The following is a 27,894-nucleotide window of genomic DNA, read 5'->3' on the forward strand; positions in this document are numbered from 1 at the left end:
TAACAACAAAAATGTATTGCACTGAGCACTTGATATACAATGTGTCTGTTTGCGACGTTAAATGTGGGTCAGTAATTCAATTGCTTTATTATTTTCATTGTTTGGTCTTGGTGTTTGAAGAATACAAGGTAAACCGAACTCTTTGATTGCACAACTCTTTAATGAAATCTACACTCTACAAAAAGTTGTTTTGGCATGCATAGAATAACTCATTTAAGACAAACTTGAAATCACACAAATAAGATACAAGAAATCCAATCCACTCTCTCTCTCTTTCAAACACACACACACACACACACACACACACACACCCATTCTCAAAGAGTGAATTAAGATCAAAGACGCTCATCTGACTGTTAACTAAACTCACAACATTTAAATACAGGACAAAACTACACAAAGTATGCTTACAGTAGGCTACTCTTCTGCTGTGTTGACTCATAATTGCATCAGCACTAGCATTCATGCAAAGGACAATGTGCAAAAAAGGGCAGTTTAATGTTTTCTTTATGGCAAATCTTTCTCAACTTTTTCAAAAATATGTCCACGCATACAGTAGTGCATAGGTCCGATGTATTGTACAATAAATAGCAAATGATTGATAGCAAAGATTTCCAGCATTTCCCAGTACATTGATATATAAAATAAAATCTTTGTGATAATCTAATATATCATAGGCTACTGTAAAACAGCCAGGGAAACTATACACACTCATCTCTATATACTTTACAAATATTAATAAATAGCTTAAATATGAAACAGCAATGTTATTGCACCCTACTGTCACAAAGTAGGTGTGAGATGCCAGTAAATGAAAGTATACTGGATATTTTGATGCTTATTAGCTCAGCAATTTGATCACTCGCTTTTTTTTGAAAGGTTGCTCTCGGGGCGTTTTTTGCATCAGACACATTGCAGGCTTTTTATGGGGTTAAAAACCCGTTTCACAAATATATATCAGAGATCACAGTATTAGTGAGGCATCCTCTCATTGCCACTGTTATTCTAACCTTTATTTTACCAGGAAAAGAAGGTTACAGTGCAGTTCTTTCATTTGTGCTTTGAGGTCAGAGGTCATATTCCGGAAGTTCCTCTTGTGAGGCTGCTCCCCTTTCCTCCTAATCTTTCCTCTCCTCTTCATCTCCTCCATCCTCATCTTCCTATGTCAGAGCACAGGAGATCCAGTTTTTGATGTGGTTTGTCCACCTTTCCTCTAGCGAGACATCATTCGCACGAATTCTGGAAGAAGAAAGATCAGAAAGTGGTTTCATTTAACACACACACACACACACACACACACACTCATTTTGTGTTTTCATGTTTTATGGGGACTAAAAATGTCCCCACAAGGCCAAGGATTTCGAATATTGCCATCTTTGTGGGACATTTTATCCTCATAACATAGGGTTTACCAGGCCACACACACAAATATCCATAAATATATTCAAATGAAAATACAGTTTTATAGTTCATTCTTCTTCATGTTATAGTTCAAGTTTAAGGTTTTGTTGTTAACAATAATATTTCTCCCCCTTTGAACTTGACATGTCTATTTATTCTGTACAAACTGTGGATTATTACTATTATTATGTTGCCTTGTGTTATTTTTAAATTTGGCATTGTTTCCCCTTGCTGTCTGTGACCCAGTTTTGAGTCGTAACCCATCATTTGGGAACCACTGCTCTATAAATCCTTCTTTTACAAATTTCCTCTGCAAAAAAAAAAAAAAAAAAAAGAAATGTACTACTGACCTCGGATGAGTCAAATTTAGCCCGAGCTCAAAATACAGCAAGAGGACGTTAAACTGTCACACCTCCAGTCATCAACAGGAGTAACAGCGCTAGCTATTTCTGTCCTTCCCGTTTTCATGCTCTTTTTGCGCGTGGTTAATCTGAGAGGTGAAATAATCCCGTGGTTAAGAGATAATCTGGTTGACAGCTCTACTACTGTCACTTTACCGCCTTCACCGTGATGAGATTCACTAGCAGCTAAACTGTGTGACACAGCGGCTCACAGCAACAGGCGCCAAAAGAAATAATAATAGATCCAAAAATAGGGATCATTTGTCTCAGTCCTATCTTTTGCATTGCATTTTTCCCTGAAGTCCACTTATGTTAGTCAAGGTTTCTTCAATCTTCCCTCTGAATGAACCATGGTCTGGTTAGTTTGGGCTGTGAACGTAAGAGTATCTATGTATTTTTTATTCTTAAAGGGATAGTTCATTTTGAAATTAAATTTTGGTATGTTTTAGCTTACCTCAAGGGCATCCAAGATGTAGGTGTCTTTGTTTCCGCAGTAGTTTCAATTTTGCTATTTTAGGTCAAACCGTTCTTGTCTGTCAGTCATATAATGCAGGTCTATGGTCACTATCTCAAAGAGCATGCACAGAGAAGTCCAAATTAATCAATTCCCCATCATAAGTACACGTTGATGACCTAAGACACGAAACGAGCAGTTTGTGTGAGAAAACGAACAGTATTTATATCGTTTTTACCTCTTGTACACTTTCCGGCGCTTGCGCAGACTAAGCCAGAACGCGCGTACACGTCACACACCAGGAAGCGCGCGTGCCCTCAGACAACTTGGACGTGGTTGTGTAGAGGTAAAAACGATATAAATACTGTTCATTTTCTCACACAAACCGCTCGTTTCGTGTCTTAGGCCATCAATGTGTACTTACGATGGGGAATTGTTTAATTTGGACTTCTCTGTGCATGCTCTTTGAGACAGTGACCATAGACCTGCATTATATGACTGACAGACAAGAACGGTTTGACTTAAAAATATCAAAATTGAAACCACTGCGGAAAAAAGACACCTACATCTTGGATGCCCTTGAGGTAAGCTAAAACATACCAAAATTTAATTTCAAAGTGAACTATCCCTTTAAAGCACAAGAATGCTTGCTACTTTAGGTTGATTGCTACTTTAATAACTTTGAAAACAAAAATAGAACAAACATATAATTAAATTTGGGATTTACCCTGGAATTATGATTTTTTTCTAATTACATTTCACTGCAGAAACACTGAGGGAACGTGAATCTAATATTTTTTGGGTTATAGCGGACGGATCATTTTTCTCCCAGGCCGCATAAACTGATTGAATCAAGCTGTTGCGCAGCAGTATAGACACTGCAGCAGTGAAATTAGCATTACTGATTAGCAGCGCAAAATCAACACAAGGTGGCTCACCTTCGAAGTCGACGTGCCCGTCTCCGTTTAAATCGATGTCCCGCAGAATGTCCTCCAGATCTCGGTGACCCACCTGAAGGAAAGAGGATCAATAAAGTGATGAAAAGAGAATTGGAGGAGAACTAAAAGCTTTCAGATGGTTCAGCATAGTAAATAACAGCACCTGCTGGCCCAGCAGTTTCTTCATGGCCTCTCTGAGTTCTGCTGTACTGATCTGACCGTCTCCGTTAGTGTCAAACTGAGAGAAGGAGAACAAAACAAGAGTGTTCTCTAACATGTCTGGATCCAAATCATCCTGCTTTGAATGGCAAATTTAAGCAATTTTACTGTGTTTTACAAAGAAAGCAGGAAGTCTACACAGAAACGGTACACGATATTTGTTAATGTTATTTCTTCATTTTCCCCTTGTTTTTAATTTTCTGCCGTTTCATTTATGAGCTATTTTCATGTTCTTCACCTCATGGCTGCACTTTTCATTGAAATAAAACCGAAATCATCACAAAGGCTGCGATTTAATGAAATATATATATTATGTGCTGCATGTTTCAGTTTGAAGCGCGACACTGTTCTTACACGTGGGCATTATTAATGCCATACAGATATATACACAAAATGCTGGCCAGATTGTGTTGCACAGCAAACCTGGGATGGTTTTAAAATTGCATTTTAAATCACAATAGCAATTTTTATCAGAAAAATCGCAATTTGATTTTTACAGTTGTAATGTAAAATAAATCATTATATTATCATATTATTTTTCTTATATACTTATAAAATATTTTTTATTGTATAGTGAAATATTACAATAGTAATTGCAAATGATATAGTAAAAAATATTATATAGTAACAAATATAGTAATAGTAAATTATATTTTATATAATAATAATTTATTATTATTGTTTTATAATTGCTATAAAAAACTACTACAACAACAATAATAATATTTATTATTATTATTTTATGGACATATTGATATAAAATCACTAAATGTTGGTCAGTTGTGCAGCCCTACAAACATGCACAGCAAACCTGGAATTTTATCAGAAAAAAAAACAATTAGATTTTTACAGTTGTAATGTAAAAAAAATATTTATTATCATATGTTTCTTAAATACTCCATTTTATGTGCAGTGAAATATTTCATTTTTATTTTGTATGTTTTATATGTCTATATAATTAATAATAATAATTATTTTTATTCTTTTAAAGCCATACTGATATATAATATCAAAATTCTGGCCAAATTGTGCAGCCCTACAAACAAGCACAGCAAAGCTGGAATGTTTTTTTAAATCACCATCATGATTTTTATAAGAAAAATCACAATTTGATTATTTCTCCAAATCGTCCAGCTCTACCTCACTCACTTCTTTGAAAGCGTCTCTCAATTCCTTTACTCCGATCATATCCGCCGTCTCAGCCAGAAGTTTGGGGCCCATCAACTCCACAAAGTCCTCAAAATCCACATGCCCCCCCACTATAAGACAGAGGACACTAAGTGAGCTTCCTATGTAGGCAGCATCAAACAGAGCCATGCATGTTGAAGAAAACCTACGGTTCATGTTGATCTGCTGGCTCAGTTCGATGAGCTCCATCTCAGTGGGCATGTATCCCATGGTTCTCATGCAGTTCCCCAGGTCTTTGCAGCCAATGAAGCCGTCTTTGTCTTTATCAAACTCTTTGAAGGCTTCTCGTAGCTCTGTGAAGATGGAAAGCAGGTCAGGAAAAAAAAAAGAGGACAGTTGAGAGGGAGTCGAGAATATTTTATAGTACGAACTTCCCTCATGCAAATCAATTTTGAAGACAATTGCAAAGCACTTACAAAGCACAACAATGTATCTATAAATGACCAAAACACTTGTAACTAAATACTTTTTTGCAAACCCTCTCTACTCGGAAAAAAATAAAAGCCCTTCAAATTAAAATGGAACAATTGACACATTGTATCCAGCGAAATTTCATTGCGAGAATTTTCACACATTGCCAGAATGCCAGAAATTACATGATCAAAACACTCTAGTTCAGTTTAGTTTAATATCAAACAATCAATCTAATAACTGCATGTTTACTATGAATGGCTTATTTATAATGCATTTGCAGGGAACAGAGGATGAGATAATCTTTGTCTTATTATTAAAATGCTTTATGAAAGACGCTTATGGAATTAAAGGCTGGAATGTTGTGGAGTTTTCAAGGCAGCAAAATAACAGTGTTTTAGGTAATCTCAGGTTTTATAGATGCAAGAAAGACAACTGTCCTTTTTACTAGTGTAAAAACAAAGTACACACACACAATTTATTCCTGTGATGTCAAAGCTGGATTTTCAGCATCATTACTCCAGTCTTCAGTGTCACATGATCCTGCAGAAATCATACTAATATGCTGATGTTCAAGAAACATTTCTGATTATTAGCAATGAGCTAGAACTTACCATCCATTTCCTCTGGTCTCAGCTCTCTGTTCTGCAACACAATAAACAAAGCAATCAACAACAATCCACACAAATGTGCGCAGTTTTGTTCCATTGATGACATCAGCTGCATCCCTCTCCCACTGTGAAGAATCCAGTCATTTAATTCAATGCACCATTCCCTGCTAGAGAGAAGCGGCAACTCATTACAGCATTAGGATCACAATGGCACAAGTAAACTAATACACCCAACCTTTTCATGGTTTCCCTTAGTCTCTAAGGGAATTTACGTCTGATGTTTTAATTCGATCTTCCCATTTGGATTAAGTAATCTGGAACAGCACATATAAACTCAGGATTGATCTCTCATAATCAGCTTAAGCAGTTAGTTTTTATTTGATCCCCACATTCCCTGTTTCACACATCTCCTCGAACACAAGCTCACCTCCAAACACTCTCTGACACCCTCCTGCAGAGGAACTCAATCACGTGACCAATAAACGCAGATCCCTGCGATTCATACATAAACACACACGCAGCACCGCTTCTTTATGACGGTCTGCAAAATGTCTTCAGTTGAAAAAAGAAACAGCCTTGTGTACCTCAAAATTGTATCAGTGCTTACCATATTTTGTATTCAAAAACTATATATATATTAATATTGTTCATAACTCTGTCTGTGTGTGTGTGTGTGTGTGTGTGTGTGTGTGTGTGTGTGTGTGTGTGTGTGTGTGTGTGTGTGTGTGTGTGTGTATGTGAATTTATACATGTATAGAGTCATTAACCACTCAAATGGGTTCAGTTCAGTGAAGGAATTGTCCGCTTGATTCAAACCAGTAACTCATTTGTTGAACTAGGCTATTCATTAAAAGAACCGGCTCATGAGAATCATTTGTTCAGAAATCAGAAACTGTTTTAGTCATTTCAGAACCAGCTCATATTCACTCTTTCAGGAATCAGACTCATTTGGTTGTGATATATGTTTTTGATTCACTGAAAAGAACCGGCTCATAAAAGTCACTAGTTTGGGAATCAGATTGGTCGCTCTATATATTTTTGATTCGTTAAAAGAACCGTCTCATCAGAGTCATTCATTCGGCAATTACACTACATTGGTCGCGCTGTATGGTTCTGACTCAAAGAACTGAGTCATAAGAGTCATTCATTTGTGAATCAGACTGCAATGTTCATAGAGTCAATAGAGATTGACCATTCGGGCGGTACACAGTCATAACATTCAATACAGGCTATGTGATATTGTATCATATTCAATACATACTTCGAACTCACATTCACAACTCTGGTAAAATAGGATTTATTTTGCTGTATCGCTTAAGATTCATCAGAGCGGAAGCACAGCTGCATTTATAATGTGCTTTCCCCCCATCCTTTTGCCTTCATTAGTCCACTTTAACTACAAATAATCTCTCAGTGAGCTCATAAAAGCTTTTTACATAAATAATTACACATTAACTGGCAAAATGCTGTTTAAACTAGATAATATAGCATGTCACATCACAGAAAAAGGGATGTCAAATACCCATTTACAGATGATCTCTGTATTTTTTGACCATTTTTATGGATACTATTTCCGAGTACAGATTAAATTTCTGAAATTTTTTTTACATTTATTGCATGATCTCTGGAATGCTTGATTCTGGTAGTTCCTACTAAACTGTATATACAAACTTTGTCAATTTGTATATTTAAACTATTAACGTGTATTATTTTTATTTATTTTATATTGTAAAGTCAGCCAGTCGATACTGCAAAATAAACTCTTTCAGGATAATACAACTTTATTTAGTGATGATGACTGCACTTAATCCCTTGTTTTGCATGATCACATGTGTGTAGATGTGCATGTCCAGACTTACGTACAGCCTTCCGGCTCTCAGCGAAGCCCTTGCGGAGGAAGATGCAGGCAGGCCCGAGCACATTGTGCATGTATGTCGAGTTCTGAGCCAAGGCCGCGAGGGCCTCTCCAGATGTCACCCCTTCCTCACATGACTTCACTGCTTTGTAGCTGCGCTTCCGGTCCTGAGGGCAGCCATCATGTCCCAACGGCCCCGGACAAGTAAGTGAGAGGGAACGTGGTGTAAAGACACAATTAGAAACTACAAGGTTGTCTGACACAATGGATGGACGGGTCAGTCAGTCAGTCAATTCAGTCAGCCGTCAGGTCAAGAGACTGATTGAAAATTAATTGAAACTTTTTTAGTATCTTTCCGTGAGCAGAGCTCTATCTTCAGACTGTGCGCTTAATGTGATTTACCCAACTGGATCAGCATATTGCTTTCAGGGTCTCCTGGGAAGCTCCTATTTATGAGATCATGGTCCTTGTTTACGAGATTAGAGTTGGAATAAAATTGATTCTCTTGACAGTTTCATAATTCACTTTCTCTCTAATCGGTGTATTACTCCTGTGCTGCAACAGAGCATGATGGAAAATGTATTTTATGAAAAAAAGAAAAAATAATGTCCACACTCTGAAGTTACAGCACCATACTATATATATTTATTTATGAACAGTGCAACGTTTAGATCGATCAGGTCTTCATCAGGCACGTGCACCTGGTGCCCCATCTCAGTGTGGGCCGAAGATGCAGTCCAAAGAAAACTTGTCGACTCTTAACATTATGCTTTTTTTTAACAACACAAGCAGCAGAACTCTGACGCAATGTTAGTGCACATAAACATTTAACCTCCCGCTGGTGTTTTGACGAAAACAGAGGGACCCGCCCATAGACCCTACCCTCGAAGTAATCAGGACCGAAGCAGTCGACAGTGGACAAAAGAGACGAGTTAAAACACCAGGTGTAAACGGGAATGAGTCTCCCTTGTCTACTTGTGATCCGCTCGACCAAAATGCATCGTCTCTGGCCCTGTTTACCCCTGGTATTAAAGGCAGGGTAGGTGATTTGATCCAGATTTTTTTTTTTGTTATGCTGGTTGAAAGTCTCTTCGCATCCTGAAAGCAATCACTAAGTTAAGTGGTTTAAATGTATTTATGTGTATATATATCATCTGCAGAAGGTGTAGGGCCATAAAAGGTCATTAGGTCTGAATGCAATGATTTGATGTCCTACCTGCCTATCAATGCATGTATTTTCTTCCCTCCGCGCACCTGCTCGCGCAGACACCACGTCACAGAGCGTTTCATGCTATGCAGCGTTAGACAGACGTTAGTCACAGAGCGCCGCAACCGAAACAGCAGCCGCCTTTTACAGTTCCTCCTCAACCAAAACAATAAGCTTATGCTGCGTTCACACCATAACTACTGTAATATGGAAGAGATGGAAATCTGTGATGTTATACTCAGAGCGGTTTGTGACTCAAATTTATTCATTTCAATGTCAACACTATCAACGGCAAAGTTAATCTGCAGCAGTCAGGTGGAACAGGTCAATGCTCTTTAATGTATGTTCATTATTATTGTAATGTTATGTGCTTTGAGACATGAGGTAGTTTAACGCTGTCTCTAATTATGCTTTTATTTGCTCCCTGCTGTATGCGTTCATGTGTTTTGAAGGAGGCGTAACTTTGAAAATGCTCTGAAGAGAGGTTGGGATCTTATGTTTTAAAGCTAGCTTGCTATTGCTAGCCTCTATGAAAATACCTTTAAGATGCATCGATTGGATCACAAGTAGACGTTTTCACGGCTTGACAAATATAAGCAGCACGGCACAAAGCTTTATGTGCTTGTCGTCTCCTAGTTATGACCCGAAATAGATCAATATTAAGTCTGCTTTTTAAAATAAAGAAAAGAAGCGATGGAAGGATTATGCTTAGTATGTGCCAACAGCGGGAAACTCTATATTTGTGCAGTGTGCGCACATCAGAAGATCAATTTGAAGTTTGTGACATATAAACACGCACATCAACACGATCATTTTATTTAGCATTCATCGAACATAATGATTTCATTCAAAAACAAATATGGTAAACCATCTTTTTTATTCTAATCATAAGCATCAGACAACAGAACAGACAACTGAATCTATATAATCAGAGGCCAGAGATATCGGGTAGCAACATCCCACATCCGAATTTGCATGAAATGTACCATTAGGGATATGGTTGTTTGACGGGAACATTGTTCCATGCAAGACCAAGAAAGGCTGTTTATCCAGGAACATGTCCTATTTGGGTAAATCACATTGTGCCAGACTTTGCCCTCTATTCTCTCTTCCCTTTCAGCAACTGACAGAACCTTTAAGATCAGATATCATTCAAACTGAATAATTCATCCACTTTCATACTCGCGGCACACTGCTGCAATGCCATGCCATTTGATTGCTGCCATAAAAACAAATAATCACACTAAGCTTAAGGTATTTTAAAAACAAATCCAAGTGGTTCTCGCCAAATGAAACTCACTGATCACGAGCATTTCGATCATTGATGGGTGAAGATGTGGACTAACCAACATCATTATATGAGAGTAGATTCTCAAAAAACCAAGTATGTTTTGAGAACGTATTGCTCATGTTTAGTGGAGGGCTAATCAGGATAAGAATGAAACCAGTCAGCCAGCACATTATAATGACCAATTAGCCGACAGACAGGAGAGGTGAAGAGCACACGGAATATAACTCACAAACACACAAAGAGCATCTCCCCAATTACTGACAGACCCACAGGTTAATTAAAGAGAAGACCAACGTCATCTAAGAGCTAATCATTAGCTAATCAACAGCTCTAATATTGCCCACAACCCATCGTGCTTTTTTTGAAGAGGATTTGGTTCAGAATTACAAATGTGGTGGACGTGCGGGGCTGAGTAGAGAGGTTTAGGTAAAGGGGTTTGAGTGATCAATAATAAATACTACCTGACGAAAAATATTTAATTAATCCGCAACAACATTGTAAACTTTTATAAAGATACGTTTGGTCATTAACTATTAAATGCATCATTATGCAAAAAACACGAAGAGAGTATTCCGAGTATTCAGACCCACGACTGGCAGATCAACGTGCTACTAATTTTCTGTCCAGTACGGTACGAAGAACTGACTGAAATAAGTTTATAAAGCACTAAAATGTAAATGAAAAACTAAAACTGAAATAAAAAATAAATTAACCTAAATAGTAATATTTAAATTTAAAAAAACAATAAAATTACTCAAATGTACCATTAAAATAAAAACTGAAAATATACAAATAAAAGATAATTCAAAATATTAATAAAAACTATGACGTGGCACAGTAGCATATCCCAAAACTTGCCTACTCTTCTGGTACACACTCAAAAGTATGTACTTTTTCTTCACAAGGTAAGAGTACATACTTTAGGGCATAGTATAGGTATAGGCGAATTGGGGCGCAGCAATTGTAGGGCCCTATTTTAACAATCTGAAACGCAAGTATCAAACGCGAAACACAAGTAACTTTGTGGGCGGATCTCAGGATAAATTACTCTTTTGACCCGACGCAAATCTAAAATGGGTTGGTCTGAAGTAGCTACATTACTCATAGGTGTGGTTTGGGCGTAACGTGAAATAAACCAATCAGAGCGTCATCTCACTTTCCTTTTAAAAGCAGGCGCGCTTGTTCCATGGCGGATTGCTATTATAACGGCGGAGAGAAGTGACATTGTATGGGGATGGGAGAAACCCACCCAAATTAGCTTCAGTTAAACAGGCGTATAATAATTTGGATAAATGTGTAAGCTAGATTTATGCCTATTTTTTCACATCTTCATGGACACCACAATGATTTCCCTTGTGTGGTAATATTTTTCCTTGTAATTATGTATGGTTTGCAAAAATGGGAACTGCTGCCTGCGTCTGTGTAGATGAGAGAAGCAAAGTGTATGCGTGTTGTGCACACGCTACATTATGGCCAAGCATGCTCCCTTAAAATAGCATCTGCTGAATAACGCGCCACTGACTTTAGACTAGGTTTTTCCTGGTCTGTGGCGGAATTGTTTTCTGAAACTGCAAAATAGCACCAGGGAACGTTTGCGCCGGAACACGCCTCCTCTTTTCACTTAACCGCCCCCGGGAGTGCAAGTTCATTCCCTAATTTACCGACGTGCATCTGTGGAGGGAAAAGTCGGCTGTGCGCGGGTGCAAAATAGGAATGCGTCAGTGTACAAAGTCAATTGCGCTGGGTGCAAGATAGGGCTCTGAGATAGGGCTTTCATCAAATTATAAAAACTTGCTATGCCTCTGAAACGACTTTCCTTTCAGATGTCATGAATCCCTGTTTTTTTTTTAACTCCTCCCCTCCAGCCACATGACTCGCTCACTTTTTACGATCCAATCAATTCCTGACTGACAAAAGCCTCACTTTTTCTCACTTAATATCCTGTTTTACTTGCAAAAACAGATTACAGTAAAGTGGGTTTTTACATTGACATCAAACTGATTTTATTAACCTAAAGTTTTTTTCTCCTTTAGATCTAATTTCTATTCATTAGATCTCTTCCTGCCATCCTGTCCTACCACATGCGGCTAAAGTAATCTGCATCCTACTGTTGGGCAAGATTGAGGTATACACGCACAAAAAGTCTCATTTGGCTTCATATACGAAAGATCTTGCCATGAAGCTTCTGAAACTACTGGTCAAGCTTTTTTAAATGTTCCCACTCTAATGTGGTTGCATGATGCATGCACATATATGTCTGTGCAAACAATGTGAGTTGCATCTCCCCTCTATTTGCACATGACCTTCACACTCCATCTGTTGCCAAGGCTGTAAGGTGCCAGCTTGTATATTCTTCCGAAGAAACCTGTGCCATTGGGCTCTTAGCAGGTGCCAGCACCTGATATCTCATGCTAATCCTTGATTGTGCACATTCCAAGTTATCTAGAGATGATTGAGAAGAACTTCTGAAACCTTTCAGAACAGCAACATTGTCAAGAACTTTTAGGGTATAATATCATTAAACGCAGTTATACTGCTGGTACATTAAAGGGATAGTTCCCCCAAAAGTTCTAATTCTGATATTAATTATTCACCCTCATGTTATTCCAAACCCTTAAGTCTTTCTTTCATCTTCAGAACACAAATGAAAATCTTTTTGATGAAATCTGAGAGCTTTCCATTGACAGCTTCACAACTGACACTTTGACGCTTCAAAAAGTTCAGAAACGAATCCATATGAATCGAGCGGTTTAGTCCAAATATTTCTGAAGAGACTTTATATGATGAACGGATTTAATTTAAGCTTTTATTCACATATAAACTTTCATCAACTTACAACTCGCAATCTTACGCAGCACGTTTGAGCTTCAGCAAGAACCAATGAGCTTCATTCTCGTGTTACGCAGCACGTTTGAGATTCAGCAAGAACCAATGAGGTTCATTCTCGTGTTACGACGGCACGTTTGAGCTTCAGCAAGAACCAATGAGGTTCATTCTCGTGTTACGCAGCACGTTTGAGCTTCAGCAAGAACCAATGAGGTTCATTCCCGTGTTACGCAGCACGTTTGAGCTTCAGCAAGAACCAATGAGGTTCATTCTCGTGTTACGCAGCACGTTTGAGCTTCAGCAAGAACCAATGAGGTTCATTCTTGTGTTACGCAGCACGTTTGAGCTTCAGCAAGAACCAATGAGGTTCATTCTCGTGTTACGCAGCACGTTTGAGCTTCAGCAAGAACCAATGACGGGTTTGGAACATGAGGGTGAGTAATTAATGACAGAATTTTCATTTTGGGTGAACTATCCCTTTAAGGCAGCGTGATCTAGCATATCATTAAACATATTAATTCATGAACATGTCCAGCAACTTCCAAGGTCAAAAGTGGCAACCAAACATCCAACATCCTGATGCAGCAAGTTTTTTTAATAGTAATGTTTTTGCTACTCCAGATTGGTTTCTTAGGTTTTCTAGCTCTCTTTAGCATACAAAAACTCAATAAATTCATCAATTTCAAGTTCAGTCAGTCCAGATTCTGTTTCATTGAGAATTACCATTATATTACTGTATACAGCTACGCTCAGTGGAATTCAGAGTATGACTATTAAACTCATCTTTGACAGTCCATGCAACACAGTCCAGGTCTGGGTCGAGTCCGTAGCCCACACACACACACACACACACACACACTCTCAGCTATCAGAAAGAGCATCTTACCTTCTTTGAGAAATTCTTGAGCGGCGATTTAACACAGTTTCCCATAGTAAAGTCCCTTCTGCTAATTTTGCGCGCTTGAGAGTCAAAGCGGCAACATGCGCGCGTGTGCATGCATCCACATGTCTCCATGCATGGATTACAGATGGTGAGATGAGGTCTGTAGGCTTATCTTCTAGGAAAGATGGATTTTAGGGGAAGGATATAGATGATCGAGGGGTGGCGATGCTGGATGTCAAGGTGACAGGAATGAAGGAGAGAAGAAGTGGATGGAGGGATCAGGAAAAGGAGACATGTGTCTCAGTGTGAAGGGATGCTCAGAAGAGAAAAGCCAAGATTGCTTGTTCACTTGCTTGCACTCTCTCTCTCTCTCCCTTTCACCCTCCCTTCTTTTTCCCCACTCTCTCTTCCCCTCATTTCCCTCCCTCTTTCTCTCTCTCCCTCTCCCTCACTCTCAGCTGCTCAGTTTTAAAACCGTCCATCCAAACAAGGCGAAAAGAGACAAAGAGGCTCGCATGGACGAGCGTATCACCTTCCCCCAAGCAAGATGCTGAAGACACTAATACAAAAACACACACGCGAGCGAGCAAACACAGTCGATTACACACATACGGATGTTGGGCTACAGAGCTAAAAATACACACACTTGTAGTCGTGCCGCCCAGCTAAGAGTGGCAGTGTTCAGATCAAAGACCGGACGTCAAAACACAAAAGCCGCATGTGAAAAGTTGAGGTTGGCACCAGACACGGATGCGCAAAGGCTGCCAAAATGCAGAGCACCAGCCGAAGGCCACTGCAGGTTATTAGGGGACAACAGGAAGCCCTTCCCAGAATTCACCTGCTGAGCTGGCACTTGCCTACTTAACCCAATGGTTTCCTGTTTAGGCCACTCTCGCCTCACAATCTCTCTGTGTTAATAGGAAACAGGAAAAATGACCAAAAAAAAAAATCTTTAACCTTAAATGATGCTCCTAGACAGCAGTGAGATTAATATTACTCTCCATTTATTCATCTAATATTATTAAATATTTTAGGTGGATTATTTATGTATATACAAAATTATATATTTGTGATATTCAACCACTGGAAAGTAAATTGATGTCTAATATTGGCCAATATATTGATTATTGGCTTCAAATGGTGAGTATTTATCAGTTATCTGTATCACACAAAATGTGCATAGCCAATCAAAAAAGATAGCGATGTTTATTTGGACATCTTGCAGGCATTGTTTTAGCATTTATGCAAATTAAGTGACAGCATAAACATGCCCACCATTGCAACACAAACATCTTATTTGGTTAAAATCTGTATAAATGCCTTATTATAATTCTCTTCTCAGCAGTGTCTGTTGGTCGGGCATGTGATTGAGCAATTAAATTAATCTGGTATCTGATTTTATTATAAATTACACTCATAATAGTTGAAGATGCACACATTCAGTTTTTATAGAATCATATTTTTATTTAAGGGAAATTTATAAATGCAAGAGCGTTAAAACAAAGCTATTTATTTCAGATTTTCAAAAAGAATTTGAGTTAATTTTGGAATTTACATTTTTTTAAATATCCCGATAAATAATATGATGTTTTCCTTTTAAAATTATTTTGTTCATTTTCATTTTTATTTTTTGTGTAGTGCCTTGTAATTGGTTGCATTCGAAATTGCATACTTCCCTACTATAAAGTAGGCGGAAAAGAGTATGTCCGAATTCGCAGTACTCGTAAAACAGTAGCCAAAGTACCCGGATGATCTACTATTTCTGGCGAGATTCTGAAGAGTGCATACGATGGACACTTTACAATCCCATGAGGCCACGGGAGAGGATTTATGAATGGCGGAGAAGCATCTGATGCTGGTAGGTCACATGATAATGACAACATAGCAGATGTAGTATGTCCGAATCAAATTCATACTACACACATTCATACTACATACATAGAACATACTTTTTAGCAGTCGTGAAGTAATTACTTATTCAAAATAAGTACCTACTCAAGAGAGTATGCGATTTTGGATGCAGCCATCATGTTTTCAGCAATAAAAACGGTCTTCTTCATCATGTGATGATTATTTGATTAATCACTGCTGTTGTGATCACTACTGCCCCCTTTCTGTAGGCTGTAATAGCGCAACATTAATTGTGTCATGCGACACTAATTTTTGTAATAAGGTGCAATCTATAATGTTAAGTTAGTAAATGTGTAAAAATACATTTACAGAGAAACATCCGGTCAATAACTCCTGAGCTATGAAAAAGACATCCATTTTCCCCTGGATCTATCAATATCTTTGTTGTAAGCCCATTTAACCTTCCTGATTAATTCTCAGCTGATCTATTTGGTTTACTCATGTATGGCTTATCTCTCGCTCTCTTTCTCTCTCTGTCGGTGAGGATGATTCATCTAGTTGAAGCCAGCCTCTTCACCGGAGGCTCATTGTGAACTTCAGAACACATCAGAAATCAGAGCCAGGCGCCGTCCACTCTCATAACGTCAACTCCGCAAGAGAGAACGCACCAGCAGCGCAGAAACACACTCGCACACACACCCGCACATATCCATACATGCTCAGACCGGCTCTTGAACTGTCGGAATCGCATAACTGTGCATGAATGTATGCATAAATCATCCGCACATTTAAGTCGTCTTTCCACTACTGTAATGCTTACAGGAGTATGTCGAGGTTAAATAAACAGATATGATTTAGTGCTCTGGGTTCGTCACAACCTGTTTAGCCGGTGTTACTGTACGCTATGTTTACAATATTTCAGTGACATCAATCACACTTTTTTTTATGGAGAGCTGCATTGCATTCATTAAACAATCACAGTTACAGTGTGGCAATCTTACTGATAAAATCAGCTTGGGCTTTTCAGAAAATGTTCAGTCTTCTATAACCCCTACATGTTGTGATAAAACAACACTGTAGTGGTGTTTAATATGATTTGGTTCATTTAAAATATGTCTTGACTCACAATGTTTTGGCTGTCATAATAACATTTTAATGGTGGTTTAAACTGAATAAAAACACCTCAAGGAGTATTAAGGTGGGAATGATGTTCCAGTGCAGTGTTTTTAGTTTTTAGTATATATATAACAAAAAAAAAACCACTGCACTGGAACATCATTCCCAACTTAATACTCCTTGAGATGTTTTTATGTTAGATGTATGATAATTGGCTAATGAACTTCAGGTTTGTTTCAGAAACTGGTGTGGTGTCTCAGATGCACACATTTCAGTGATATACACTGCAAAAAATTATGTTTTAAAACATCTTGTTTTCCAGTACAAATTAAAAAAATTCTATACTGCCCCATTGGCAGATATTTTTTCTTGTTTTAAGCAAAAACACTAAATTTTTCAGATTATTTCAGAAAACAAGACTAATCTTATGTCTTATAATATCTTCTCAAGTATGTATCTTGATTTGATAATGTTTATAGCCTATATTTGTATTGGAAACCAATACAAAATACCAAGTTAATTAATCATTGTTTTGCAGTGTTAGGAACATTTTCCGCATGGTTTAGAATATATTGCAATGCTGTCAACTTATTATGATTAATAACTTGCATTTGTGTTGTTCCTCATTTGTTGCTTTGGATAAGTGTCTGCTCAATGAATAAATGTTAAATGTACTATGCTGTCGAATGACATACAAAAAATTCATTTTTCCATGACCTTAGTGTTGCTGGCGTCACGCTCGTGCATTTGAGCTCCAGGAACTCGAGCGTTTGAACCACACATGCACAAAACGGATCATTCTGACAGCAACGTTCATAAGCACTTCTTCATTTTAACGAAGCCGTGAGGTCATGGATAATCCTGTTGGACACGGCGACGGGCTGCCAGAGAGACAGGAAGATGAGCAGAGAGATTCGTGTTCATCTTTACACACATAGATCAAAGAAACATCTCTGACCTTGGGAATATTAGCAAGAAAATATTAACTTGAAAAAAAGATGAAAATCATGAATATACTCGTATCTAGATTTTTATATTGTCTGAAGAAATCTGCTGGAAAGTCTTGAATTATTCGCTTTAATAGACATTTTATGTCGGTTTCTCAAAAGGGAGCTGGATTTACACGCAGAACTCTTGAAATATTCATTCACCTTCTTTTAAGAGCATCAAAAATGTAGCAGCTCTTCAGAAGTGTTGTTCTTTTCACCCATCCGGACGCTTCGTTAGCTCTGGTTTCACTCTGTCTTTCTCTCCGCTCGACCCTTCACAGTCACCTGCTGTATACCTGAGTGTCAATGCTCGCCTCGGGTAACCCGCAACGTGTCGGGTGGCGCAATGTTTTGGTGCTATGAAGACTTGTGCTAAAAACAAATAGATGTTCTAAATAAATGTTTTATAAAAGCACCTGAACGCACATTCCCTTACCACGGGAAAGAAAAATCCCAAATGGGATCTTTTTAATATTGCAAGAATTTCACATAGTGAGCAATGAGACTAAATGGAGAGCAAATTGAGACTTTTGGTTCTGTCATCATTTGCTCAATGTAACGTCTTTCCAAACTCATAGAACACAAAAGGAGACATTTAGCAAAATGTCTCTGCTCTTTTCCATACAATGACAGTAAATGAGGACAAAAAGTATGACAAAAGCTCCATAAAATGACTTTTTTTACGTTCCAAGTCTTACGCGCATTAGTTTTGGTGTAAAATGACAATTAACTTGAGAATCAATGACATGTAATGTCAAACCGAGTGTAATAGCACACAAGTCATACAAACTACTTTTAAATGGTGTGTTTAACTGTCATTGTTGGCCCTCATGCAGATTGTGGGGTTTCAGATGAGATCTGAGAATATTTTCCAAATTCAAATGATATGCTATCCAAATCCAATTATTTGTATGCTCTATATAGTGTATTTTGACAGTTGCACAGTTTGTCTATTTTCGGGTGAATATCACAAAATGTGCCAAGAACATCAAAATCGAGTTAAAAATAAATGAATCAAGCTGTATCTATAGACCGTTTAAGTGTTTGCAAACAGCAATGATGTGTTTTATGAGTGGCAAAACATGATGACAGAAAGTGACAATTCTACAGTAGCAGTCTGTGGAAGCCACAGAATAAAAGAATAAACAAGGTCATTTATATCTCACAATTATGAAATTGTCAGACTTGAGAAACTTGAGTTTTTAAACAAAACTATAAACATGTACTTGCAATTGCGTGTTATAAAATACAAATTACTTGTAACTTGCGTACATGCAATTGTGAGAGCAATATGTTCAAATATTAATACAAACTGACTGTTGGGCTGATACATTATGCTCTTTATTAACTGCATATGTGAATATTATATTAATCTATTGTTTACATCAAATGTATGCTTTAAAACTGTATCATTGCAGGTTTCATCAGTCCAGTCTCTCCATTTAATGACTTACAACCAAGTCTTTGATGATGGTATTCTAGAAAAACGAAGAGCATCTTTTTTTGCATTGGGATTCTGACATCCAAAGGCACAAGAAGACATGTTTCCATTATTCTGTGGATCTTGCATGTTTTCTTCTTGTTATTTGCTGTTTTTTGCACCTCAATGTGCGTGCAGATGCAGTGACGTAACTGTGAAATCTACTCCCAAATTGGCTATAGGACCATTCAAATTTTGCATTTCATTTTGTTATATTTTATTTTTTTAATTTATTTAATATTTTTAATTATCTGTAAATTTTATGTTTTTCTATCATAATTTTATTAAAAATATTTTTTAAATAATTTTATGACTTTCTTTTTCTTCTGATTCTGATTGAAATGTGACCTGAACATTGTGACAATGACCTTTTTATTTTTCCTGAGGTGAGAACTGAACGAAATCTCCTGAGCAATGAAAGATCAAGATATGAGCAATAACGTGTTCCTTTGGGATGTGCCGAGGAAGGTATTTCAAGGTCTATTCTCTCTCACTCTCGACTACACAGACTGAGAATGGCTTAGAAATTTTGCATTTCCTCCCCTGCAATCCATGGGCTAATAAAAAACACACACTGGCTTCTATAAATAGCACAGACTATGAGATTGTATGGGAGACAGAAATGACGTGGAATTTACGACACAGCTTGAATCGCTTTCACATTTCTTTCTAAGCCTGGTTCTTTCAACTATCCCTCCGTTTGCCTTCCGCCCTCCCTCTTGTTCTGTATCTTTCCCCCCCTTCAGACCCTTGCAAGGTCGGTGTGACCCAAGTGGGATGGAGAGGGAGGGCGGGAGCGACTGAATGCTCCGGAAAAAGCCAAAAAAAAGAGTGCAAATGGAGCCAAGAGAGTGAGAGGCAGAGCTAAAGTGGTTCTGCATCACCTGCCTCCGAACACTGAGTGTTGTGTGCTTCTTACATAATACATAAAGGTCTCTCACACTTGCACCTTCATATCCTCATCTACTGTATCCCTCCATCCCAGTTTGGATCCAGCAGGGAGGAAGATTGCAAGCGACTTGACAAAGAGTGACAGAATGTCATTTAGTCAGACTCCATTGAGACGGGCAACCCCTGCTGGCAGAGCGAGGGCATTGATCTGAAATCTCACTGTGAAAACAACGTTGCAAAATGTGTTTGTTTTTGATGTACGCAGCACATCTCCAAAAGCGGGTTAGTGGCATAATTCGTTATTAGTGAACGCAAGTCAGGTCAAGTTATACCAGCATTAGGATATTAATCTCTTCTGCCGAGAGAGAGAGAGAGAGAGAGAGAGAGAGAGAGAGAGAGAGAGAGAGAGAGAGAGAGAGAGAGAGAGAGAGAGAGAGAGAGAGAGAGAGAGAGAGAGAGAGAGAGAGAGAGGAAGATTATGAGCAGAAGAGGCACAAGACTTCTGCGACACACAGCGGCTGAAAATAATCTGACAAGGAAGCTCAGATTAATAAATGCTGTAAAAAATATTCTGCTCAGTTCATGTTAACCTATGCATTAATGTTAACAAATGAGACCTTATTGTGAAGTGTTACCCATTAAAATATTACAAAGGAAATCAGCGAGGGCACACATTTGTTACACTGAAAAACTAATTTGCAATCTTTTCTAAAAAAAAAAAAAAAAAGAAGAAAAAAAGAAAAAAAGTGAATATTGTATATTAAAGAGTTCATAGTAAAATATGTTTTGGTAAAGTAACAAAAGCTTTTTGTGTGCATTTTCAGATGTATGCCATATCAATCAGCAACAATAAACCTGCTTATAGAAATGTTTTATCCACAAGAGTATAGTATTAGATTAGATTATGAAAATCTGTGAATGTTTGGAATATGTAGGAATATGTATTAATAACATAATACATATTATGGAAATTAGTGGTGAAATTAGACCATAAGGTTAAGTAGCAACATCAAAGCTTTCTGCACATGAACATAGCAGAAAATATCATATGACAGCCATAAACCTGTTTTCCCATACCATGTTCAAGAATATAAATCTACAATTCATTGTTATATCAAGGAAATCTGACAAAAATGTAATCATTATAATAATTCAACAATATTCAATTTCAATTACATTCAAGTTATGTTTAAGTTTAGTCATGTTTAAATAATGCAAAAGTTTTATTTATATGAATCAATATTTCTTCACAATTCTTCCATTTCACATTTCTTCCAGTTAACTTTTCTATAGTTAGCATTCTTATTTTTTAATACATTGTAGCATCGTAGTGAAAAGGTCCAGTCAAACTGACCGTTTCTCATTGAAATTTCGTGAAATCCAGTCATTCCAATAGGAATCTGAGCTATCTGGAATTTCGCTTAAAGCCAAAAAAGTTCCCTAAGCAAATGCCCCTCATGTTTAAGTTGACCATGTGAATTCGCTGGATTGAACAACAGAAAGCTGCTTGGTTTGCAAGTGATTCTTTATGAGCTGTGCTTCATATATCTCTTTGGGGCTGTTTACACCTGGCCACTTCATGCGTTTTCTCAGATCGGATAGCTATCCGATCGTGAAAAGACCAGGTGTAAATGCCCTCCGAAACGCATTCGAGACGGATTTGAATCCGATCGCTCAAACCACTTCAGGAGGAGGTCTGAGACGCATTCCAGACGAAACTGGACAAGTGTAAATGCATCTGGTTGTTGAAACCACATATGTAAATTGTACTCCTCCCAAAAATCCTAAAAAAAATAAACGTGTGAGAGCGTGTTATAGGCTATATGTCATGTTATAGCCAGATATGACGACGCTACTGGAACACGCATCGCCACAGATGAGAAGCTGAGCATCTCTTCATTAAGCCAACGTGCAAACTATCGCAAATCAAAGTGAAAGTAAGTCGCAGACGCTTAACACAAAATCATCATCATAAAAAGTAAAGAAACAAAATGATCTTACCCGGGCTGTTGCCGCTCTCTCTTATTGCGGTCTTTGATTTTGAAATTTTAGCTGATGATCAATAAAATGCAGCTAATTTCTGTTGCTTTCGGTGACGTGCACTCCGTTAAATCTGCATATAGCGCGGGAATTGAAGATCGGATTTAAATCCGTTTCGCAAAAACACATTTATGTGACCAGGTGTAAATGGAATCGTTTTGATAAATCAGATAGCTATCCGATCTGAGAAAACGCATGAAGTGGCCAGGTGTAAACAGCCCCTTTGTTATCAACCTTTTTTTGCACGCAAAATCATTTTCGCTAATATGACCTGCACCTTTACTGTGTAAATAATTGTAAGTGAATACAATGTAAGTGACTGCTCATGTTTCAAAGCATTATGGGTATGTACCTTCTTACAGAAGTGTAGAACCTTTAATCGGGTGCTTTTGTAAAGTCGGCATGAAACAGAAGTTGCAATAGTATTTTCTTCCCTATTGTGATGTATATAAGTGAAAAGGCTTCTCGAACAAGAAAAATGTAGGATGGGGCTTGATTTTGTCCATTGGGAACTCTGATTGGATGGTTGTGGCTTGCTATTCCTGTGACAGGTTGTCCCGCCCTCGCACCAATACATTCTTTCTGTAGATATAAATCTAAATTGAACATTAAACCTTTAAGAGAGTACATATAACACACTGCTTGCATATTTAAAATACTGGTTGATTTTAGATTGAAAATCACACTTGTCAATCAGTTAAACACTGATGATCATTTTAAAACTGATGCGCACACAGATGTGACTACATATTCTGTCATTTACACTTGATCAGTCTCAGCAGGGTGATGATACGCCCGAATCCTCTCTTCGGTTTCACGGTTTCAAACCCCACGTGTCAGGTAGCTAATGGATTTGAATTTTTTCATTCCAGCACAAAAGACAGCTTTCCCCTCTCCTCTCTAATCAGGTCTTGAGCTGCTATATTTAGCGCCTACTGGCGGAGAATGATTTCTGTAGGGATTGTATGGAGGCCTTGATGTTACATAAGGAAATATGAAACACGGCATTTGAGGAATATCAATCCACTATGAGGAAAAAAATAGACACGACGGCGCTATAAATACAGCAGCGTTTCCGTTCACAGATGCAAGGCTTTTCTGGATACGAGTTGAGCTCAAGCATACAGTGTACGGCATCGCAATCGTGTGTCACGTCAGTCTTGGCTGAATGTTCTCTCAAGAAATGCACATGCTTTTAAACTTTTGAGCAGGTCTTACACTGAAGGGTTGTGACAAAAAGCCAAAGACTAATGATGCCTGGGAGGCTCTTGAAAACAAGCAAAATGTCAAAACTAGGACCCACTCAGCCTGGTTGCTGGCAATACGGAATCTTGAGTTTCTGACTGAAAAGACAGATGCTTGGTGTCTGAATAGGCTTCTTGTGACGTTATCAGAGATGTGGTTCACAAAAAAAGGCTTTGTGGCAACAATGTGATTTCTGTTGTACCTGTATTAGAGGTATAATGATTGATCAAACACATATTCAAATTCAAAGTTGCTCTGATTATAATGACACTCTACTGAATGGGCTCTTTATAAGCAGCCCCCTTCTCTTCACATAAACAAATTCACTTTCATTTAAAATGTATTTCAGTGTTTTGTTTCATTTCAGCACATTCACAGATTGATAAAGGGTTTCTGTTTTTAGCTTGGGCTATAATTATTGAAAGTATGCTCGCAAACATGTCAAAAATCGACATCTGAAGTGCTCCAACTGTTTGAAATCATGTTTTGCTTTGAATCGAATAATGCCAACCGGTTTGTTTGAGGGTTACTGTATGTTTAAGTTAGGGCTGTAGCAAATATCATTATCTTAATATGAAAACCATTGCATCCTCACAAATATATAAGGTCTATTAGTGTGTGTGTGTTTAATATTTATTGTAAACTGGAGGCAGAAATGTCTCAAAATGTCATCTCAATCTGATAAAACCACTATTTTTGACCCTGGATCACAAAACCAGGTTATATTTTTGGCAATAGCCAACAATACATTGTATGGGTCAAAATTATCGATTTTTCTTTTATGCCAAAAATCATTAGGATATTAAGTAAAGATCATGGTCCATGAAGATATTTTGTAAATTTCCTACCGTAAATATATAAACCATTTATTTGTGTGACTGAATGCAGCACAATCACGGACATATATGGACAACTTTAAAGGTGATTTTTTCAATGTTTCGATTTTTTTCCAACCTCAGATTCCAGATTTTCAAATAGTTGTATCTCGGCCAAACATTGTCCTATCCTAACAAACCATACATCAATGGAAAGCCTATTCATTCAGCTCTCAGGTGATGCCTTAATCTCAATTTCAAAAAATGTATCCATGTGACTGGTTTTGTGGTCCAGGGTCACATTTGGGAATGTCCTTAAAGCTAAAAATTATATAAATGAGTTATACTTGAAGTAAAAATTGGGTTTCAGCCAGAGCAAGGTCTTTCAAACATTGCTATTTAATAAAAATTTGCAAGCTACAACTTTTGCTTTTCTTTCTATTATTTTGTCCTTTTTATGGAGCCCCTAAGGGGACAAACATATGAAATGGGGGGAAAAGTATCTTTCAATGCTATTGTGTTCTCTTGCAAAATTATAAGGTTCCCAGAGAGATTTTGCATTCTCTCGCAAAACATTTCCGTTCCACTGAGAAATTTGCAAAAGCACTGAAATACAAAGTTCATGAAACTCTAGATGGCACATGCTGATAGGTCCTTAACTCAATCTGCTTGCAATCACATCATTCTCTAAAGGGAAAGCTGATTGGTTCCTGCTGTATCAGTAGCCAATGAGCTCGCTGTTCAACCTTCAAATACTTGATCAGCATTTGCTATAGCAGTTGCAATGCGCTTTCAGAAACCCTCCACCTTCCCCAGCTCCACCTGTATAGATCTGCTAGATTTCGGGGAATTCATGTATGCTATATACAGCAGTGTGTTGTGTATGTATTGGCAGTAGCAAGTCCTGTACTTGCTCTGCAGCAGCAATAGCAATAACCATATTTGCTCTGCAGAAGCAATAAACAACAGCATAATTTATTCCGCCAAGACCAAACATATCAACATTGTCATATCCATTACCATGCCAAACACTCTGAGAGTTGTCATGACAGAAATACAGTTTTTCCTCTCATGTCCCTTTAGGGGCTCCATACCTTCACACTTGTCTTGTGACACCCCAGATATGCGAGAGGTGTTCATTTGTTTGTTTTCATTTGTACAAATGCCAAAAGAAATCTTTTCGTGTGTAGGATTAGGGCTTTTTAGTTATAGTTTAGTTTCATAAAGTCTCTGGTATGTCCTCATTTCGAATGTGTGCCATTCTGTGTCTGTGACCTATTGAAGCTTTAACCTGAATTAGGGTGTTATTTATGTGGCACAATAGAAGGATGGTGTTAGTTATTGTCCTTCAGCGATAGAAAGCAGCAGGAGAAAGCGGCATGAACTTACAGTGAGGAAGAGTCATTGATACAGGTCCCGCTGTAACACACACTCTAAATAAAAGTCCTTATAGGGCCAATGTACTGTGTTAATATGAAGGAAATTATTGTATTGATTTTTCACAGGGGTTTTACTCATATTTTGAATCACGCATTTAAATGCATTGTGTTTTAGGGTTAATAAAATGTCCATAAACTTAACGTATCATGTCCAAAATTACCAGCACAATTTCTTCCTTTTTCCCCCCTTTTTTTTCTTACAGTGCATAGACACGTGCAACTGCATGAGAGTGTATATCGAAAAAGTCATAATAAGTCATATACTCTTAAAAGTCTTAAAGTGTATTACTGGAAGTTTCTGTAGAGCCTCAAAAGATCTCAAACAATATCAATAGATTAAAAAAATGATCCTCAGGTTACACCATGTATGCACTTTCAACCATGCGGTTACAATTTCTACAACAGCTCCACCCGTTTACTATATAATTTGCATATTATTCATCCATCAGTGGTTTAAGATTGACCACCATTTGAACTGAATTCAAACTGACATCTCTGAGACTTCTGTTTCACTTTAATCTGCAAATCCTCATGCATAATTCAGTTTTATCATTATCTGATCATAGAGAGATCATATCCCCAAAGACGCATGCACTCAAGTTACACATTCAGAACATCTTCTATGAGGCACTGTGATGCACAATGAAGTCATAATCCATAATTCAGCTGGGCAGCATTAGGTTATAAGGAAGAACATTCATTAATGATAGTTATTTAGCTGACACTTTCATCTAGAGTGACTTAAAACGTAAATGCACTAAATGTCTGAAAGCTGGAATGCAGAAAAGTGGTTACTTTTAAACTGTGTGTATTTCCATTTATTCCACTGACCACCTGTTGAGTTTTATTATAATTTTAATAATGGTATTTTCTTTTTACTAAATTTGGGTTAACTTAATATAAACATGTTTGGAATAAAATCTACAGCTTTTCTATGAATGCTATAATCATTCTGTTTGAACAATTCCTAATGAAGAGATGATTGAGTGAATCCAGCATTCAATGATTTTATGGTTCAGCATTCACTGCCTTCCCAGCATGCACCAAGGCATACACAATAATTATGGTTTGACAGTTTGATTTACATTGTTGTTGTTGATTTTGTTGTAATGTTTAGTAATTTATTGTGATGTTGATTCACAGTTGATAAATTGATTGTTACCATTCTGCAGTGACACACTAAAAATATTATTAATAGTTTTTTTTTTTACATACAGCCTACATACAGCTTTAATGACCTCATATTAATAGAATAATTTTTAATGATATATGTATAGCCTATACAAGGCAATGTATCATGCACTGGTAAAAAGGCAAAAGGTGATTAAAGAAGATGCATCAACTTTTCCATATATAGGCTACATTTAAACCTAAAAAGCTTGATGTGCAAAGCACTATTCATAAATATATGAAGGTTATCGACCACATCATGAGATGAAACACATAATAGGCTATATAACCATTTAAAACCTTGTTACTCATTTTGAATCATTGACTTTTTGATTGAAACTTGCTCAGTTGTAAACAGTTGAATTTAATTAGTTGCCATGTTACTGAGTATATGTAGTTTTAAATGTAGCTAGTGTGAGTCACCTTAGATACAGGAATCAGCTACATAACTTATTTATATTTAGTGGTATCGTACAGTCACCCTACCTGTCCAAAGACTGATTTGACTATGGGATGGAGGTCTGCATCAAGCGCGCCGCTGTACGCGCCAGCTCTCCCGGGGACGCGCGTGCTGCTGTGCTGATGCGCTGGAGGTGGACTAGAGGTGAGGCTTTGATTCGAGCCCGTCCGATGCTTGCCCTTCGTTTCAAAGAACAGCGCGGCTTCCTCCGAGCGCTTGGATTGGGAAAGAGTCGGCGAAGGCGTCCGGCTGGTGCGGGAATTCCCGTGGAGTTGGATCGGAGGGTCAATGGTGTGCTGGTGGTGCCGTGACGGTTTGCAGTGTTCCAGTCCATCCTCCTGATGATATCCATCCTGGCCGCGGTGATTCTGGATCTTTTCCCCTTTCCGTCCGAGTTTCGGTTGGCACAGGGGTCTGCGGGCGGTGGCGTCGCACTCTTCGGTCCAACACGATTCCCCGCCGCCGCCTCCCGTGTGCCGGTGACCGTTACGGTGACTCGCGGGGTCCGTGCGGACTCTCCGGTTCGTTTTGATGAGGGACGTGGTGGATTCGCTTTTTGGAAGCGAGGAGCTCATTTTGACACCCACAAACTCGTGAAGTTCTTCAGTTCAGTCAGATGTAGCAGCAAAAGCCTGAATATCTAAACGTGTCGTTGGGCGGGCGGGAGTCTCACCGGTGAAAGCACAGTCAATGACTTTATAGAGCACGAGAGC

At 38.0% G+C, this 27,894-nt stretch overlaps 1 protein-coding gene across 2 annotated transcripts; it reads right to left on the reverse strand.

Annotated features, from left to right (window-relative positions):
• Positions 1-144: 144 nt before the first annotated feature.
• cabp1b (calcium binding protein 1b) lies at positions 145-27,894 on the reverse strand. 2 transcript variants are annotated; one of them, XM_081355086.1, is made up of 8 exons: positions 13,689-14,246; positions 7,487-7,645; positions 5,627-5,657; positions 4,751-4,894; positions 4,563-4,672; positions 3,358-3,432; positions 3,195-3,267; positions 145-1,239 (listed from the first exon to the last, which is right to left on the reverse strand). In XM_081355086.1, the coding sequence occupies exons 1-8, from the start codon at positions 13,815-13,817 to the stop codon at positions 1,214-1,216; spliced, it is 747 nt and encodes a 248-aa protein (XP_081211212.1). In that variant the 5' UTR covers positions 13,818-14,246; the 3' UTR covers positions 145-1,213. The 2 variants fall into 2 exon arrangements, with proteins under 2 accessions (XP_081211212.1, XP_081211211.1); XM_081355085.1 differs by lacking the exons at positions 7,487-7,645; positions 13,689-14,246 and adding an exon at positions 27,208-27,894.

The sequence above is a fragment of the Scardinius erythrophthalmus genome (assembly GCF_964197995.2).
Source record: "Scardinius erythrophthalmus genome assembly, chromosome: 23".
In the NCBI taxonomy this organism is placed as follows: domain Eukaryota; kingdom Metazoa; phylum Chordata; class Actinopteri; order Cypriniformes; family Leuciscidae; genus Scardinius; species Scardinius erythrophthalmus.

Coding starts and splice junctions, on each gene's coding strand:
- cabp1b (XM_081355085.1), bottom strand. CDS start 27,756: ATGAGCTCCTCGCTTCCAAAAAGCGAATCCACCACGTCCCTCATCAAA. Junction 4,673..4,750: donor CCAGCAGATCAACATGAACC/GTAGGTTTTCTT, acceptor TCTGTCTTATAG/TGGGGGGGCATGTGGATTTT. Junction 3,433..4,562: donor TGAGAGACGCTTTCAAAGAA/GTGAGTGAGGTA, acceptor TCCTTCTCTCAG/TTTGACACTAACGGAGACGG.